At 43.1% G+C, this 18,157-nt stretch overlaps 1 protein-coding gene across 1 annotated transcript in view; it reads left to right on the top strand.

Annotated features, from left to right (window-relative positions):
- Positions 1-18,157, top strand: part of BRSK2 (BR serine/threonine kinase 2) — a 313,310-nt gene that overhangs the window by 203,611 nt on the left and 91,542 nt on the right. The window contains exons 3-4 of the mRNA XM_086472059.1: positions 4,487-4,572; positions 17,451-17,591. Of these exons, the coding sequence (XP_086328185.1) occupies positions 4,487-4,572; positions 17,451-17,591 (227 nt within the window). The remainder of the gene's footprint in view (positions 1-4,486; positions 4,573-17,450; positions 17,592-18,157) is intronic.

Here is an 18,157-nt window from a genome sequence, read left to right on the forward strand (position 1 = left end):
CCAAGTCTAAATAATTCTGAACTCAGAGAAAAGTTCATGTCCTGGTTGAGTTTCTAGTAACTGAGGGACAGCCATGAGTTCTGAAAAGTATTTCATTAATTACTTCAAAGCAAGGCAGGGTCAACATTAGAGAGCTTGAAAACATGAAAACCTACCACCCTCACCCCCCCTCCACTCTTTTGCTCTGAGTAGGAAAAGCAGCACAACACATTTGCAGCCTGCGGGGCTTTATTTCCCCTCACCACTTCTGCAGCTCCAGAATTCCTTCTCAGGGCAGCATTTTGGGCAACCTGGGAGCCGCTGATGTCAATAGAGGGAGAGCTTTGTGCTGTGCTGCTGGCGAACTTCAAAGCATCCAAGGAGAAATGTCATCTGCGGTCCCCCAGCTTTTTGCACGTAGGTGTTCTTTGAGAAACACTGCTATCAACAACTGCTGCATAGTGCTTGCACCGATTTGGTAGATAAAATACAGCCTGGCAATATGAGACAGCTGTGCACTTCAGTTTTCAAGCTCTCGCAGCACTACATCGGTGATGTGTGACCCAATTGTCATTAAGCAAATTAATAGGCCTCCTTGCCTTCTAGGTGAATTAGCACCCCGTGTGTCTGAGTCAGAAGGTGAGAGAGCAGAGCACTTGTTGGCAGTGAAAACTGTGCCGATGAGGTGGGCTTAAACCAGGAGATGTGATTTCCTCGGGGGGAGAAGGAGGGTAGAAGGAAGTAGAGATGGAGAAGAGGCAACCAGAGTTTTGCATTATTCCTCTAAGGGTTCTGTGGCTCCCGTGTTGCACTTTGTCATTAGCTGAATCACTGGAGCATCCTGTCACATCAGCCTCCTGCACAGATTTTTAAAACGTCTAATTGGCACCTGTGAGGTTACAAGTTGGCAGTGTGTCTCCATTTGCCCTGCACAGCCTTTCACAGCTCTTTCCCCCTGCTGCAAGACGCTGGAGTGCTGCACAGTCAGTAACCTGCCGTTGTCTGAAGCAACCCAGGCTGTAGTTGGGGCCCTATGACGTCAGCCAGCGTTTGTGTGACATAGAAAGCTTCACGTTTTTTCCTTTCTCTTTTAACTATTACGCAAATATTTCTCCATGCTTCCTGTTTAGCACAGACGCTGAGCCTCCCTAGACAGGCTATTCTGAGCTTGCCCTGCTTTCTGATAGTTGCATCTGCATTAAAGCAAACACCCCTGCAGGGCTTCTCCACTCCCCTGTCCTTGCCAGCTCGGAGCTGGACAGCACTCTGTGCCTTGCAAGCACAGGGATGCGCAAAACGGGCCTGCCAAGGTCTGGCCAAGCTCGTGCTATTTCAGGCCGCTGTTATGTTGCCAGTGAGTTCAGATTCCTCTCTTTTGCTAATGACACGGTGGCTGCTAGGTCCTCCTGAGCCATGCATCAGTGAAACCACTGTTGAGGTCTAATGTCCAACCCGTATCAATTACTGGCTTCTCCATGAGGATATAAAAAGTGAATAGGATCTGGGAGAGTCACCCATCAGTAATGACTGCAGTAGTAATTTTGAGAAGGTGGTCTGTTGCATGTTTTTGTGAACTGTGATTTTTCTTTGGAAAAGAAAAGAGGCAGGACACTGCTGTAAGATTTCTGAGGATGGTCTTTATCAGATTGCTGTTTAGAGAGCTGGGATTCTCTCCTTCTTGAAGTAATACAGCCATTAGTGTCTTGCTCCTCTACGTGGGGCCAAGGCCTGGCCTATGAGAAGTACAGTAATAGCATTTTTCCTTCAGAAAGCCCCTTTTCACTGAAGGATCATACAAAGTCTTACTGAGATGAGTAGATTAGTTTTGTCCTTGGTTTACAGCTAGAAGAGGTAGGAGACGATGGAAGGCTGACTGCTGCCTGTGCTGGAGTGGTGCAACACAGCCCTGAACACGGAGTACACTGTAGTGAAATGCTGCCAGGCACATCAAGATAAATGCTTTCTGCATACCTGGGGTTGAAGTCAAGACCTCTGAAACTGTATTTCCTCTCAGGATTTAGTTCTCAGGAGGTTAAAAATACGCACAGAACCTTCCATACTCACACACTTAAAATTATGAAAGTGAAGTAACTCAGGTTGTTTCTTCTTAATTGATTCCTAGTATAAATCTGTAGATATTTGCTTTCTCGTCTGGCTTTCTCTTATCAAATATAGGCCTTGCAGTGCTGTAACTGAATCCTTTCCTCCAAGCCGTAGTCATAAATCACTTCCTCTTCTCATGCTTTATGACAGTAACCAAGCAGAACCCTGACTGGACGCTGCCATCCATCATTCACTCTGTCTGTACGTACATTGCCACCACACCCACCAAGAGGGTTTTTGGAAGTGAATTGCCAATGCAGTTAGCCTGCCTGCAGGGAATTTCATCTTTCCCAGGCAGGACACTCCCCAGGAGGGAGAACAGGGTTGGGTGATCCCTGTCATAGCTACTGCAATGGTCACCTTCCCCATGAAATACCTGGTCTCCTCCATCCAAAGGCAACTTTGTTGGAGTTCCAGTTTCTGAGCAGCTGCCTTACATGGTGCTGATGGTGAACCTCAGTAATATTGGAACAGTGTTATGGGAGTGGGTGCTGCTTCTCTTTTTTTTTTTCCTCGTTCTTGATGCAAATCCAACTTTATCAATTCTAGGGCTGAACAAGCCCTCTGCAAGTATCAGTGCATGTCTTGTAAGAGAAAAGAGTAACAGTTTTTTTTGAAGAGGAGACAAAAATGGACTAAACTAGCTCTCCCCCTGGTTTGGTTTTTTTTTTTGGTGGAATAGCTGTACAGTTGAAACCTACCCAACTTTCATTTCCTATTTGTATAAGCGGCTTTCATCTAAGTGCTGGTCATGAGTAAGTTACGCCTACAGAGCTGTCACCATCAAGTACTGCGTATCACTGAATTCATAGCAGTTCTGGCAGAGCTGAACTGTGTACATACATGTTTACATGCATTCACCACTTCTCTGAGGGAGCTATTTCCAGAGATCCCAAGTGTGGAAGTAGATCTCTCAGATGACTTTTGACTCTTCAGAGACGAATAAGTGTCTTTGAAAGACTAAGATTGATGCACATACAAACACCAGTTCCTCCATCCTGATATGTGAGGAAGGCCAAGGGTGGTGTGGTGTGAGTTGCTTTTGCTGGTTTTGTGTGGTGGTGTAGAAGAAGAGAGATGTGGGGTGATAACCAACATGCTGGGAAATCTTCCTCCTCTGTGTGGTGCTGGAAAATTACCACTTTCTAATTCCTGCCGAGTGTCTTACTGGCATTCAGGGAAAGTTGTCTGTGTTCAGGCTTAGCAGAGGACAATGTCTCAGGAAATTAAAGGACATCAGGAACTAAAGGTGTACTGGGGCAAATTCCTAATTATTCGCTGATCCCTGCAGGGAAGATGTTAAGGGATGGGTTTTTAGTTTGTTCGTGTTTTGTTCGGTAACATAGCAGCTCCAAGACAATCAGTATTTGAAGGACTGGGGAAAAAAACCTACCTAGTTGTCCTTGTTTCCTTCTTTAGGTCTTTTTCCTGCCTTTATGGATTCCTAGAAATTTGTCGTGCCCAACCGCGCAATGCTTGCACAGTGTCTTGTTGCAGAGTTTATTGCAGTTATCTACAGTCTCCACAGTGCTACATTAACTCCCTTCCAGTCAGCCTAGGTCCGATCAGAGTGGTTAGAGCGTGGCTTCGAGCAGCGCAGAGCAATTTTGCTAGCAGCTGAGCAAGTTAAGAGCACCATGGCAGTCATGATAGGAATTTTGGGTGAGAACTTGCACTAATTACAGGGACTTAGTCACAACTTGTTAACTCCATGTTGAAGACATGCTCTAGAAGTAGCTGGGACAGATTGGGAATTGAGAGAAAGCAGGGTCCTATGCTTAAGGCTCTGAGCGCTGTGGCTGCAGTAAGCGAGTTTAATTTCTTGTTGTGCCTTGTACTTCTTATGTCACTCCTTGTATTCTTTGCATTTCTTTCTCTTTCTGTGCCTCGGTTCTGCAGCTGTAAAATCACATTGCTGTCTGTCTGCTGCATACACTGCAAGTTCTTCAGGGTGGGGATTTTCTAGTATTAATTGGGGGTGTGATATGTAGTGCAGCATGGCCACACCTGAGCCTGTGGGAGATAGGGAGAGACCCTAAAGTGACATTTTATGGTTTCTGTGCTTTGAGAATGTGTCATTGGCTTTGGATTGTGAGGCAGGAACAGCCTTGAGTGCTCATGTAACTCCTACAGCTAATTCCCTTTGGTAGATATGGCACTTTTCTTTCAATCTTGAAATTTTGCTGGTTTTCTGTTCTTCAGGGCAGCGAGTGCTGAAGCTGAATTAATTGAATTTTTCTTAAATTTTATGAGTGCTAACTAAGATACAATGTTATAAATTACCATATCCTCTGCATATAAAGAGGAGCAGCAAATGGATAAATGGGAAGACAGTGTGTGATGATATCGAAAGTATTGTAAGACCAAGCTTCTAATTGTCTCTATTTCTTTTTGTTTCTTCCAGGTGGAGCGGGAAATAGCCATCCTGAAGTTGATAGAACATCCCCACGTTTTAAAGCTGCATGATGTTTACGAAAATAAAAAATATTTGTAGGTATTACTGGCTTTTGCCAGAGAAAGGGGAAGGGAAGGAGGAAGGAAGGGAGGGAGGGAGATGAGGGTTTTGGAACTTGGTAACATTTCTGAAAGAATGGAGCAGGGCATGTTTTCATCCTCAGCTGGTGCCCGTGTGATAGCTGGTACTTGGATGAGGAAGGAACACTCCTAATTTCCTTGACTTCTCATTTTCTTCTTTGTACTTTACTTGTATGCTGTTTCTCTTTCTACTTAAAATGGAGGAGAGGGGACAAACCAATGTTTTCTATCAAACAGCAAGAAGGGAGGAAGGTTTGTTTGTACCTGTAAGATCTGGAACCATTTTGAATCAAGACTATAACAGACTGTTAGAGTGGATAATTTGGATAACCTCCCTTGCCTAATAGTTTTCACTGAAACCCTCAAATCTCATTAGTAATACTTTAAATTTACCCTATCAATAACAATTTTTGATTTTAAGGGCTGCTGAAGTCTCCTGATGGTTCTGCAGTAAGAGTGAAGTAGCAAAGCCTTTTTTTTTTTTCATTTCAGATCATTGCCCATGCCAGACAGGGATGTTGTCCACAGACAGAGTCATTTTAGCTTGACAGGGCACTAGATATGTTGAATCTGTTGTCAAACAAACAGGCCACATTAATCTTGGCACAACAGGAAAAAAAAAAATCAATGTTCGCCAAATGGAATAGGGCAACCCAATAGGGAACTCAGTGTTATTTTCAGGTTATTGCAAGTAGAAGAGAGTGGTTAAACAAAATTAAACTATTTTTTAAAACCACCATCTATTGGTGACCTCTCCTTAATATCAGAACACAAGAAGGGAAAGACTGTTTACCCAAAGAAAGTGTGCTGAATGGAGGTAACAGTCCCTCATGAACTATTCAGCCAGGCTCGTTACCAGAGCAATGAATTCCTGTTCCGAGAAGTGAGGCCTCTGTGCCTAAGGGTTAGCTTAGTAGAGCAGGCACTAATTTCTTTTGGATTCCCCACCCTCCTTTGGGGCAGAGCCTGCCATCTGCGGTGAAATGCGGTTGCCAGAGTGAGCTCGTGCAGGCGCTGGGTGAAGGCTGGCTCAGATGTTCTCGGAGCTGCATGCCGAGTGCTCTGTCCTCAGTCATGTAAATGGTCATGGCTGCATTAAGCCCAGTTTGCCCCAGTTGGGATCAGAGGCCCAGATCTAACGCGGCCTGCTCTGCATGCAGGAGAAGGGTAGCAAAGGGAAAAGAGGCTTTACAGCCAGTAAGTTCTCCTTTAATCCTGAAAAGAGAGGCGCCATTTGTAAGAGCACATTCCTTTGGTTTAAAGGGGGTGGGATGAAGTCCCAGGCTTTCTTTTGGTTAAGAGAGAAGGAATATTACTCTTTGTGATCCTTGTTTATTTGTATACTTACCTTAGGTACACACAGACATAAACATGAACACACATGCACTTGCATAAACACAGCATACAGCTGATGTGTTCCAGGTAGGTGTGGTATACTTGAGCAGTGGAGACAATGTATGAATACATGAAGAAGAAAGGCCATGATTGTCACTTGGAGTGAGGGGATGGGTTATAGAGGTGCTGAAGCTTTCTTCTTGCTCTGAATGCCTGTGAAGCCAGCAGCTGAGCTGAGCTCTCCTTCTTTACCTGAAAGACTTGGGGGCTGTTTTGCTCCAAGTGAAAAATACCTGGTTCTCAGAGCAGTGGGGATGATCTTACACCAAGATTTCCAAAAAATGACTGCATTCCTTGGCAGGAGAATATCTTCCTATTGAAAATCATCTTGAAAAGGGAAGCATCCCCTATCTTTAAGCTGTACCTGGATATTGTGACTTCTAAAAAATGTTGGGCTCCAAAGCATCCTTTGCCAGTGACCATTTAGCCTTTAACAATCACCAGGCTTTCTTTCTGCTTTAGCTCCTCTGCCTGTAAGGTTGAGCTGTCCGCATCTCCCCACAAAGACAGTGAATCCCTCTGCTGAAAGGCACTGACTGTGAAAGAGCCAGTGGCTGTTAATTGCATTTCATTTTTTATTAGTCACTATTTTAAAGAAAGGGCACAATGCAGAGGTTCTGCCACACTTCTGTGTTCAAAATTAGTAACAGCCGTGGCCCTGGGTAAATCGAGGCGGTGGAGGAGAGTGCCTGTGGAGGGGCGAAGTGTTACAAGTAGGGGGTGCTGAGAAGTGTGTATGCAGGTACTTTGCCAAATAGTAAGACACAGTGACCTCTGGTTCTCACCAGCATCACAGAAGGGGTTGTTGCTCTCTGGTTGTGGCAGCACCTTTCCATCATGCATGCCATGTCAGCAGTAACGGTAGGGACATGGTTTCAGAGGAGCTCGTGAATTACGGGTGATATTTCAGAAGGCAGAGATAATCACAATGCAGCGCTGGGGAGTCTTTCCTCGATAAATGTTAATTTCACAAATCATGTTTGACTTTTGGTTTATGATTTAATTTGTGACAAGGGGCTTTGGTTGAGTAGATTCCTAATGCGACCATGAATCAAATCCTTTTTCCACAGTTTATTTAACACTGAAAATGAGTTTTAAAAAATAATAATAAAAATCTGTTAGTGTATGCATGTTAGCCTAGCAGTCATTTTCTGTTTGTTTTGGTGGGGTTTTTTACCAAGGTGGTTGGAGGGATGGAGATAGCTGTGAGCTCTAGGACTTCCAGCTCTTTATCCAGCATTTTGAGTTGTCTTATTCAGTAAGACTGTGAGCTACATTTCTAGGTGCATGGGGAAAAACACAGCTGCACTGTGGCTCTCTGGATGTGCACTGATATACAACCTCAGATATACATTGTGTTGGCTAAACTAGCAATATTACTGACAATTGAATTATTTCCTATTTGTTATATGATCACAGTAATGGCCTTCAAGCAAGACTGGGCGTGCATAGTAATAGATAATTTAGAAATAGCTATAGACAATCTATGCCTCCCTCTCTCCCACCATACAGTGTTAATAGACAAAACAGCCAGGAAGGGGGGATCGTCCTCCCATTTTAAAGTTCAAGAATGAGTTAAAGTAGCCTGATATGGGGTAAGCCCAGAGTTGTTTAAGAGCTCATGTTGCTATTTCATAATAGAGAATAATCAATGAGCTACCAGAATTTGTGCATGCACCAGTCATTTTGACTAACCAAGTTCAGACAGTCAGGAATTCTAAGGAAATGTAAATAAACCAAGGGAATGAGCAAGGTGACAACAAAGCTGATAACAAAGTTTTCATGTGTTCTGTAATGCCTGTTGGAGGGGAAACAGTCCTTTGGTCATACAGTTTCTGCTTTGTAGACAAACTGTGTGAACCTGGGTGATGGTCCTCTTTTCTCTGTGCTGTGTGTAGAAAAGGTCTTTGGGGTCTGAATTGGCCCTAAGTAGAGTTTGTGTAGCAACAAGAGAGGGAGTTCGTACAATGTTAGCAGCACTGCCACTGTGAATGAGCAGGAGGTTCTCATTAGCAGACTTGTTGAGGATTCAATAAGAGGAAACATGCAAAGCCCCGTCCTTCATGAGTGAAGTGGTTGGCCTGGATTTTTTCTAGGAAGCAATCTTATGCTCTATTCTTAAATCTTTTATATGTACATTTACTGCATTTTATGCAGCACATTCAGCTTTCCTTTTGATCTTAGAAAAGCAATTGTCCCACTGTTGGAGGAGCTGTTAGCATGGCAACATAAGTGCCATCATATAGTCCATAGCAGATGGACTTTCCCTTTCCAAAGGGGATAAAGCTGACTGATAGTTTTGCTGCAGAACTCCCAACAGGGGTGGCATTATCCGTTTGATCTCATTTGATTAGCTATTTAGTTTAAATTATCAGGGTTTGGCGGGGAATGGAAATGAAATAAAATAAAGACATCCTAGGACCACTCCATGCCCTTTTATTTCAGTTGTTTATACTAGTATTTCTTGATTCTCTTTCCATCAGAGTCTATATATATATATATGTAAATTTCTATTTATAGGTGCATATAGATATTTGTGTATATATGTGTAGTTTTATATTGATTAATTTCCAAACCTTCACACTCAAGATTTCATTTTCAAATTTTGTGGGAGGATTTATTTTCAGTCTCCAAGATGTCAAGCTGGACCAGCATTTTAAACAAGAACCTCTTTTGGGAGAAGGAGTGGACATCATAATATTGTTCTCCATCCATTCATCAGCTCTTTTTCCAAGCACAGCGAGTCCCTTTCTCATCATCCAGCAGTACAGTGTTATCACTGGGCAAGTGCTCAAGCCTCATTGCCATGTACGTAACACACCACATCATGATTTCAGAGGTGAAGGTGCTTCCCAATGAGCCAGATAACAAAATTAAAATGTCCTCCTACCCGTGCACAACTTGTGTTTCTGGCTTTACAAGATCGGTTGGCAGCAGGAGTCAAAGACTTACAACTCTGGTAGTGTCTGCAGAGGCATTCATGCCACCAGTCCTCTCCTGCAGGGTTTTCCTATAATTCTGTTTATTTTTTTGGTTGAAAACTAATTGTGAGGTGTCAGAGGATGCAAGAAAGAGAAAAGAGGGTTCTGCGTGTTCTTCTGTTGTTGGTAGACCAGGGCTTTGACATTCAGCCAGTCTGCAGGGAAACCTGTCTAAAGGCAGAAGGAAGGTTCAGAAAGTTGGAGCAGCTCCAAGGGCTCGGCACTGAAAGTTCATCTCATGGTAGTTACGCTTCTTCGTAGTCTGGTTGTGGGGTGTCAGACGCCGTGGATACAGGAAAAGAAAACAGAACGGATTGGAAGACAAAATGATATTCCACCTTTAATTAGAATTAAAAGACATATTCATAACCAGCTACGTTGACCCCTTTTCTTCTTCTGTTGACTTGTTTTAGTGCTGTCATGGATTGCAAGCGTGTATAGCCAAAGGAAAGCCAGTCAGCTGTAGGAGTGGAGCCAGCGCACGTGGGGTTTTGAGTCAGGGTGGGCCTGGAGAGGAGGAGCTGGCTAGAGGCCGGGGAAGGGGAGGGGGTGCTGCAGGGAGGGCAGGGGTCAGCACTTGCAGGAGGGATGCCAGCCTGGCACAGAGCCGGGCTTGCACAGAGGTGGTGGTGATGATTAATACTACGCGCCATGTGACACAGTCTTCATAAGCTCTACCCAGAAGACGGACTGTATCTGCTGCTCGTTGCCTGACACGTGCGCTTGCGTACCATCCAGGGCACAATGCTGGGCTCGGGAGGAAACAGGCCCATAGCAGAGCAATTCTGTGATGTGAGCAAAGGAAAAGGGGAGATGGAGCTCCAGAGCCACAGGACATTACGTGCCTAATTTCTCTATCAGGTTTCAGTAGCTATGCTGTGTGTGCCTGGGCCCTAGTTGTCAAAGGAAAGGCCACTTAACTCTGAAGAATAAAACCCAAAAGTATGTGGTCACTAGCAGAACTGCAGCAGAGGGCTGATGGGTGTTGTCTCAGCTCTGCCCATCATGTTCTAAGCATCCCTCTGGCTGGATCCATTCCATAGCGTGTGCCCAAATAGGATGGCTGCTGCAGTGCCTTGGCATGCACGACTACACACCACGAAGGCACTGCTCAAAACACCTTTCATCCCCAATAAATCAAAGGTACAGAGCACAACAGAACGATCTCCTACTACCTCTCTTTTCCCCAAAATCCCCAACGTGTTTATGTTCAAATGTAATGAGCAATCAAATGCAATCTCCATTCAAACAAGCAGACCAGAGTTAAAATTGTCTTTTGGAAAAGAAAACCTAACGCATGCACATTTTCTTGCAGGCACAGAAAAAGAAAAAAATAGAGTTCCTGGTCTGGTGCCAAATTAGGGTTTAAAAATTCATGCCCGCCATAAGAATTTATATAACTTCTGAATAATTTATAGGCTGCACCAATAACAAGGGGCTTAATATCTGATAGAGATTATTTAATCAATAGAAAACAGTGCAGTGAAAAAGCCGTCAAAGTACAACATGTCAGTCTGGGCTGGGCAGCTTTTAACATCTTCCCTGCTATACATATGTCTGTTCCTATATGTGTACAGAAGGATATTTTGCAAGTCGGGTGGTGGCATAGAAGAGGAATCGCCAGGACTTTTTTTCTTCTAGAGGCTTTTCTTCAGCTGTCTGTTGTTCTAGACAGATCTCCTGCTGATTCACCAGAGCTTTGAAATGTAATGAGTTTTCTAGCTCTTAGCTGAATTGCTCAAAAGGAGTAGTTAGTTTCTCATGAAAAATCTGCCAGGGATTGTGGGTTAAAGTGAGATTGTTCAGAGTTCATCAAGACTGGTGGCAGTGCCTAGCACGTGCATTTGCAGTGCAGCTGTTTCCATTTGTGTTTGCTGCTGTGGCCAAACTTCAAGAGGTTTTTACAGATTGGGCACCAATAACCACGGGGACAGAAAAGAACTGAAGATGTATCTGTCTTCTAAAGGAGATGCCTACCTGACTTGTGTCGCTGCCCTCAGTCATTGCTTAGACATCTGCATCAACTCCAAAGTGTCTTGATCCATGGCATGTTCCCCAGTTTTAGGTTTATGCTCATGATTTTCATATAATAATAAACAGTGATAAAACAGAGTAGTTGAGCTTCTCAGCAGGTGTGGTCATTTCGTGAAATGTCTTACCCATAGGCATCACAAAACAGTGAACTCAGGCACAGAGGAAGCAACCCGGAACTCTCCTGAGTTTTCTTGTCTTTGTGTGTATCTCTTTCTATATGACTGCGTCTGGGTTTTGCGTCTTGCTGGAGTGCACACCTGAAGCTGTGCATCTTAAAAGCTAGCCAGTGCCACAAGAATATCCAGTCTAACTTCTGGCATAGCAGAAGTCCTAGAACATTGCCCAGTGGTGTGTGATGGTACCCAGTGGTGCCTTCAGGCTTATGTAGAAGACCAACCTGTTTGTTCAGGTTTAAGTGAAGTTGTGCATCATCTGTGTAAAAATTGTACCATCTGATAAAAAACGGGTTATTGGCTGGTTCCCTACCAGACAGCTAATTGTGTGCCCTGATGAACAATCCTTCTGTTGCCTGACCAAATCAAGAAGCTGTGTCATTTGACTACTATTCCTAGCGCTCCAGAGAGTATTTCTTGTACTCTTATTTTTTTTGCATTTATAATACCTGAAATACTTTGTGGTTCAGTATGAATTTTCATCTAAAGGTCCCTATCCATTTAACACTTTTATAATAATAAATACATTTGTATTGCCCCAGAGAACCTAATTTGTGTAGCTGTGAATGTCTCATAAGTTGTCTTTATCTATAAGGCTGAGAACACAGGCGCTGCATACCTGCCCTGGGATGTATAGTGATGGGCCGCTGCAGGCAATCCCATCTGGCAAGAATTTTAGTATTTCACACCATTCTTGCTAATGGCTTCAAATCAGCTTTTCGTTCTATAGACATCATAACTGGTGTGTTTGTTTGGGGTTTTTTTTGTCATTTGCCATAAATATCTGGTAATGCATGGTCCTGGTGTTCTTTGTGCCATTTAGTCTTTCTCTAACAGCATTTTTCCAGGCATTGCTCAGAGCCAGCCTGTTTCTTTTGTTACAGTCCAGCTTTGGAGGTGGCATGTAGCTGCCTTGCCTTGGTGAGACCTCTGTTCCTCACAGCTCACTAGGGCTTGGGCAAAGGCACCCTTTAACAAGTTGTAGCACAGTCCACCAGATGAGAAGGAGAAAACATCACCAAAAATGTCTGTTGCTGTTTTAAGTGATGTCTGCATAGTGTTGTAGCGCAAAGGCAGTTTGGTCATGGAGAAAACCTCGCTGCGCTGGCACTGGACAAGAATAGGACAAAAACAGAGCCTGTGCCCTGGTCAGCTTACAAAACACAAAGCAACTGTTGAAAACCCTGTGGTGGGGAAGTCCAAGCTGTTGTCAAGCATCAGAGCAAAGAACGGTTTTCAGGAAGAGGCTGAAGAAAATGATGATGTAGCTCTGTCGTTAACAATGATGCTCTTCCAGGTGTAGGGGGAGTGTTGTGAGAGCACAGAATCATTTGCCTGAATATTTTAACAACTGGATGGTGGAACCTGGCTTTGGAGGTTGGTAAGAGACTGAAGTCAACCTCAAAGGCCAAGGAGGAGATCCTAGATTGGTTATGGAAGGGGCTACAAGGTATTTAGAAGTGAAGGCAGCTAGTTCATGTTAGATGTATTATTAAAAAAAGGAGACAATGGAGGCATGGAAGGAGTGGTCCAAGTGGAAGGCTAAGAAAATGGTATTACAGTGATGATCTAATATCTGTTTTGAATCACCAGCAGCAGGGCAAGAATGTATTTATCAAAGTGAGAGAGATGATGATGAATTAATTTAGATACAAGATAACTAGCTAAAATTAGACATAAAATTTTAGCCATGTGGGTGGATATGAAAACCATTATCTTGGAGGTATAATAAAGACAACATTTAAAAGATACCAGTACAACCAAGTTGTAGGGTCCTGGAGAAAGCCTGAGTCAAAGGTAGCACCCACACTACAAGCCTGAATCATAATCAAACAAGCAGTGTTGTCTCTAGGGGTAGAGAAAGGAAGAATTGCATCATGCAAGATGTGGACCTTCGTGTCTTTAGGAAAGCAAACTGTGGCCTGTGAAAATTTTTGCAACCTCTTAAAGAATATACCTAGCGAGGAAAACAAGTAATGAAGAACTTTTTAACAACACGTGCACTTGGCTTCATAGTGAGTTGTAGAAGTCTGATGTTTTCTTGCTTTTCCAGTGTTGTAGCAAGCAGAGAGGAAAATGATGGTGGGGGCAGCATGGAGTAGAAGGCAAAAGGGACAACAGGTGCTAATCGCAGCTCTGATACTGGGTGACTCTAACCCTGGGCAAGGCACTTTGCTTTGCAATTCCCTGTCAGTAAAGAACGGGAGGTTAATGCTTGTAATGCTTCTCTCATGTGCAATGTAAGGATTAGAAGAGTTGGTGTGTGTCCAGAGCATCCAAGATGTGAGAGCTAAGTGCTCTTACGGAGTCTTTTGTCCTAATACAGCTCCTCTCTGGATTATCACAGCAGGTAGTGTGCATGCTGCCAGCCAGAGGCTGGGTCTTTCCTTTCCTTGAACCTCCTTGCGATGTCTGTCACAGAGCAGGGTTTCCTATGTTTTTACAGTGGGAAGACTGATGCTGTCAATCTTACGTAGGCAGGATTTAAAAAAAAAAAGCTTCATTCACCAGTAAGTTACTTTTCGTTTCCAAATGTCATAGGAGACTAGTTCTGGTTACTGTTCTGGGATTTTTAGAATTCGCTTGCTTGCTTAGAATAAATGGGAAAAGTAGTACTAGAGTGAGATGAGAACCTGTCATATCTGGGAAAAATAAAAGGGAAGGGGAAACTTGGGAAAATACATCTTAGTGGTTTTATCCCCTGCAGGCTATGTGTTATTTACCTTCTCCTAGATCCTCCAAGAGCTGGCATTGGCATGCTTCCAGTCCTATAGCACTTTGCTAAAGTAAAGGATTTTAGACGCTGCTGTGGACTCAGGAGATCTGGATTCTCTTCTGTGCCACGGATTCAGGAAGGATGTAGTGTCTGTATGCCTTATTTTCCCATCCTCTGGAATAATGCTCTTTCTTTCCTTTGCTTTTTCTGTTTGGCTTTTCAGAGCGTGTGTTCGCTTTTTTTATGGAGTCACTCAGCCACTCGCACATGCACAGATAGATGGGTAGATGCAGGTATACAGCATTTAGTGGGGACTGTGTAAGCAGCGCAGTGATGAGTTAGAACTGATGCAACTTGGAAATGTTTATACCCCTCTTGCTGGCCTGTTTGGAAATAACATGTGTACTACTACTGTGCCACGTAATGTGCCAGCAAAACATTGGCTTGCACAGGGATGGAGGCAGGTGCTGAATTATGCCCTTGTTTAACTGAAAATCTCCTAGTTGGGGGCTATCCTAAAAAACGTGCATCGTACTGGAGGGAATAGGGCTGGCAGCTGACCAGCTGCAAATCTGAACTCAGAAATCCTGGCTGCAGCATAACCATGTAGTACTTGTTGAATGATCCCTGCAGCATTTATTTCTTGCACTTGACCACAGGGGAATGTGTTTGTCGTCCTTCTCACTCCTCTCATGTTGGAGGCTTTGTCAGATTGGAACACATTGTGGCTGTGCTTCTCTGTGTGCCTTGACTTGTCATAGGCACAAATCTTTTTCAAATGTTCTCCCCTGTTCATTTCCATTATTATATCTGGTGCTTCTAAGTGGCAAGCAAAAATGAATAACCTTGTAAATGCTCCCTGTCTTTCAATTTGTTTTATTTTTCATACAACGTGTCAGTGCATTTTTGTTGAGTGTTTTTAATAAGGTGAAGTTGATGAAAATAAATTGCTTTGCAGTTCCTGCTGTGGGTGACAGAAATGCTGGGTCTGTAATTTTCCGAAACTGTGCATTTGAAACCAGCATGGAGGGTGTTCTGTACGCCTGTAACTGCAATCATCTCCATAAAATACTTCCCAGAAAAGGAAAGCAGCTAGCAATTTGAATTCTTTGGGGCAAGATGCACTGCTGTATGCAGCTTCTTCTGGGCACAGTGAGAGAGGGAGCTGTCAAGGAGAACTTTAGGATAGATTCTGTGCCAGGCTTGGGTCTGCCATATGGGATAGTTAGCCAGATCTGTCTCTAGTATGAGAGGGAGAATGAATTATATAGCAGACTGCCTTACCAGAGCGTCTGTTAGCCAAGGCTTGCAAAGTGAGGATTGGGACTTGGAAATGTGGACACACCGCTGCCCAGGGCTACTGCATGCCGGCTTTCTTCTGAGCAGTTCAATGTCTTGCTCATAAAATGTAATGCAGATAAATGGTGATCTCCAAATTACCAAGGGGTACTCAGTAGACAGTCTGGTATCTGCCATTCTCTTCTTGGAGGAAAGCTCACCCACATATCCCAAATGTGATTTTCAAGTCAAGATTTTTCTCTTTTTTTACTCATTTTAATGGAAAAAGGGTCAGTATTACCATATTTCTTGTAACCATTTCTATTTTGATACAAATTGCAGAAAATACCATTTTAATTCCCTGAAGTTTATAGTTTCATTTTGTTGTCCACTTTTTTGTGCTTTTGTATTACTTACTTAGCTGGCAAGACAATATTAATGTCCATCTCTTACTGCGTTCTCCTTGGGCTGGCTGGGAGCTGATGCATGGGGGTCACACAGGAGCTGATGATAGACCAGGAGCCCCGGTCCCACTTTTGCAACTTCAAGGCTAATGCCATTATCATTAAGCCAATTTTGCTTTCCTCAGACCAGCTTTTAGTCTTTCTACTGTTCTATCTTTTTGAAACATTGAAAACAGGAATAATTAAGCCCTCATTTATAATTGTCTTCTCCTCTTTCCATTTCAAATTTAGAAATTTCCTCTGAGAATATGCTACTTGAGGTACAGAAAAGTATCCTGGATTAAGTATTTTCATTGTCCACTCACATTTGAAGAGCTGGATTAATACTGGTAATGAAACTAGCTCGTTGTACAGCAAAGCATTGAGAGATGAGGATCATAGAGCGCAGCCTGGTCTGCAGTGCTGTTGGGAGGAGGGGACAGAGAAGTACACTCGGAATTTGGAAAAGTATCTAATTCTTGTTTGCAAGTTTTCTGGTGAGGTCTCTCAAACCAGCTGCCAAAGATTTGAATGACCTGTTCACCCTGGTGCTGTGGCTTTACAGAAACCACCTTTCAGATCACCTGCCTTGCCATGCGACCCTGAAACTTGCTTCAAAGGAGTGGGCAGTAAGGAGGGAGGGCGGGTTTCTGCCTCTCTTACGGAGTTTAAACCAGTTAAAAGAGCCAAAGAACAAAAGGGATTTTTCAGTAAAAATGATAATAATATACATGTCATTTCAGATTCTGAATAAATAATCTCACTGCATAATTCCTTCGTTCTATATTAGAATAGTATGTGCCAGGCAAACAGGCAAGGAGAGAGTAGGACACAGAATCACAACCAAGATGGAAAAAGTCCATGGAGGTTTCAAGCAATCCTTTTGCCAACAGAAGTCTATTGCTTAGTCTATATTATATCTGCTTTATTTTTAAATGGTTCATTTGATGGTGTTCCTGCCACTTCCATGGGGAAACTATTTATTCCCACTATTAGGCAACATTTCCAGAGATTTGTACTAAGTTTTCGTCTGCTTGGCTGCCTTTCATTATCCCTACCTACAACAAGATGGTCCATCCATGACAAGTCCTTTCCTTCCAGAAGTTTTCAGTCTTCTCTTGATGACTGCCAGGAGTGCTATGTGAGGTCTGGGGTTTCCTCTTTTGCTCCCAGGTCCCCGTTGCACTGCATTTATTCACTCGGTGTCACATTTTTCATGTGTGAGTTGTGAGAGAGGGCAGCTACTCCAGCAAATCACTGCTGTTGAGCAGCAAAAGCTGAAGCCCTTACGTGGGCTGTGCACATGTAGTTCTTTTTATCTCTTTTAATAATTTAAATTATTCACCTTTTTTTTTTTTCTAATTCCCTCTAGTTTGTTGATATCTCAGGTGTCCAAGACAGAAGAGTATGTGAGTGCAGCTTTGCCACAGCTGTTCATAAAGAAACAGTTAGCTTGGTTAAGGGACATGAGGCTTCCTAGCACGCAGTCTTACTCTACTGTAGCTTTAAGAACTGCTGTGAAATTTTATGTCTGATTATTCTCTTCTTCCCCTCCTGGTCTTTTGAGTCATTTTTTGCTTCTAGATTATGTCTCACTATTACATTGACCACTGAATCCAACAGCGGCATGTCTGAAGTTTGCAGAACCCCTGTTAAAAATATTAATCACTCCTGATTTTAAGATTCTAATTCTCTTCCACTGTTCTTTCCAGAAGTGTTCTCCTTGCCTGCATGTAAATAGAGATGTTTGTGTGGGTGTGAGGGGGTTGGTATGATAATGTACTTACAAAATGCTGGCTTTGTTATTTTCTAGGTATTTGGTGCTAGAACATGTGTCAGGTGGGGAGCTCTTCGACTATCTTGTAAAAAAGGGAAGACTGACACCAAAAGAAGCCAGGAAGTTCTTCCGACAAATCATCTCTGCTTTAGACTTCTGCCATAGTCATTCAATATGGTGAGTACATATCGGGAGTCACCTCTTGCCTAAAAGCACAGAATAAAGGGATCTTATTTCTTGGTACTTTTACTTACTATTAAGTAACTGATATCATAAAGCTCTAAAAGCACTGTGTCAAGTGCTGACGTATTTTTTAATTCTTGGCTGTCTGTGAGACAGTGTGCCAGTCACAGATAGACTTTTCGTGGAGAAGATTGTCCACCATTTCTCACTCGAGGAGAGTTTGTTCACAGGGAATGCTTTAACCAGGAAAACCAAAGCCACCAACAAAAAGCAGTTTAATTTCCATCATTCTTGGGGCACTTGCTAATAACTGAGAGTTACATACACCATATCAAGATGAAACCCTGAAGAAATTTGGGACAATTACGAATACAGCAAAGTCATTTTATGGCTTCCTTCAGTTTTTGGAAACCTGCTGGCTTCTGGCAACCTTCACTGAGTCCCTTCTGGGCATTTGAGTCACTGTTGCCTTTAATTTCCTTTCCTGTAGGGAAGAATTTCCTTGATCTGACTGATACTCGCTAGTTCCATCATATGATTTAACCATCAAGTGTGGTTTA

The sequence above is a fragment of the Leptosomus discolor genome, chromosome 12 (genome assembly GCF_034619465.1).
Source record: "Leptosomus discolor isolate bLepDis1 chromosome 12, bLepDis1.hap2, whole genome shotgun sequence".
NCBI classification, from domain to species: Eukaryota; Metazoa; Chordata; class Aves; order Leptosomiformes; family Leptosomidae; genus Leptosomus; species Leptosomus discolor.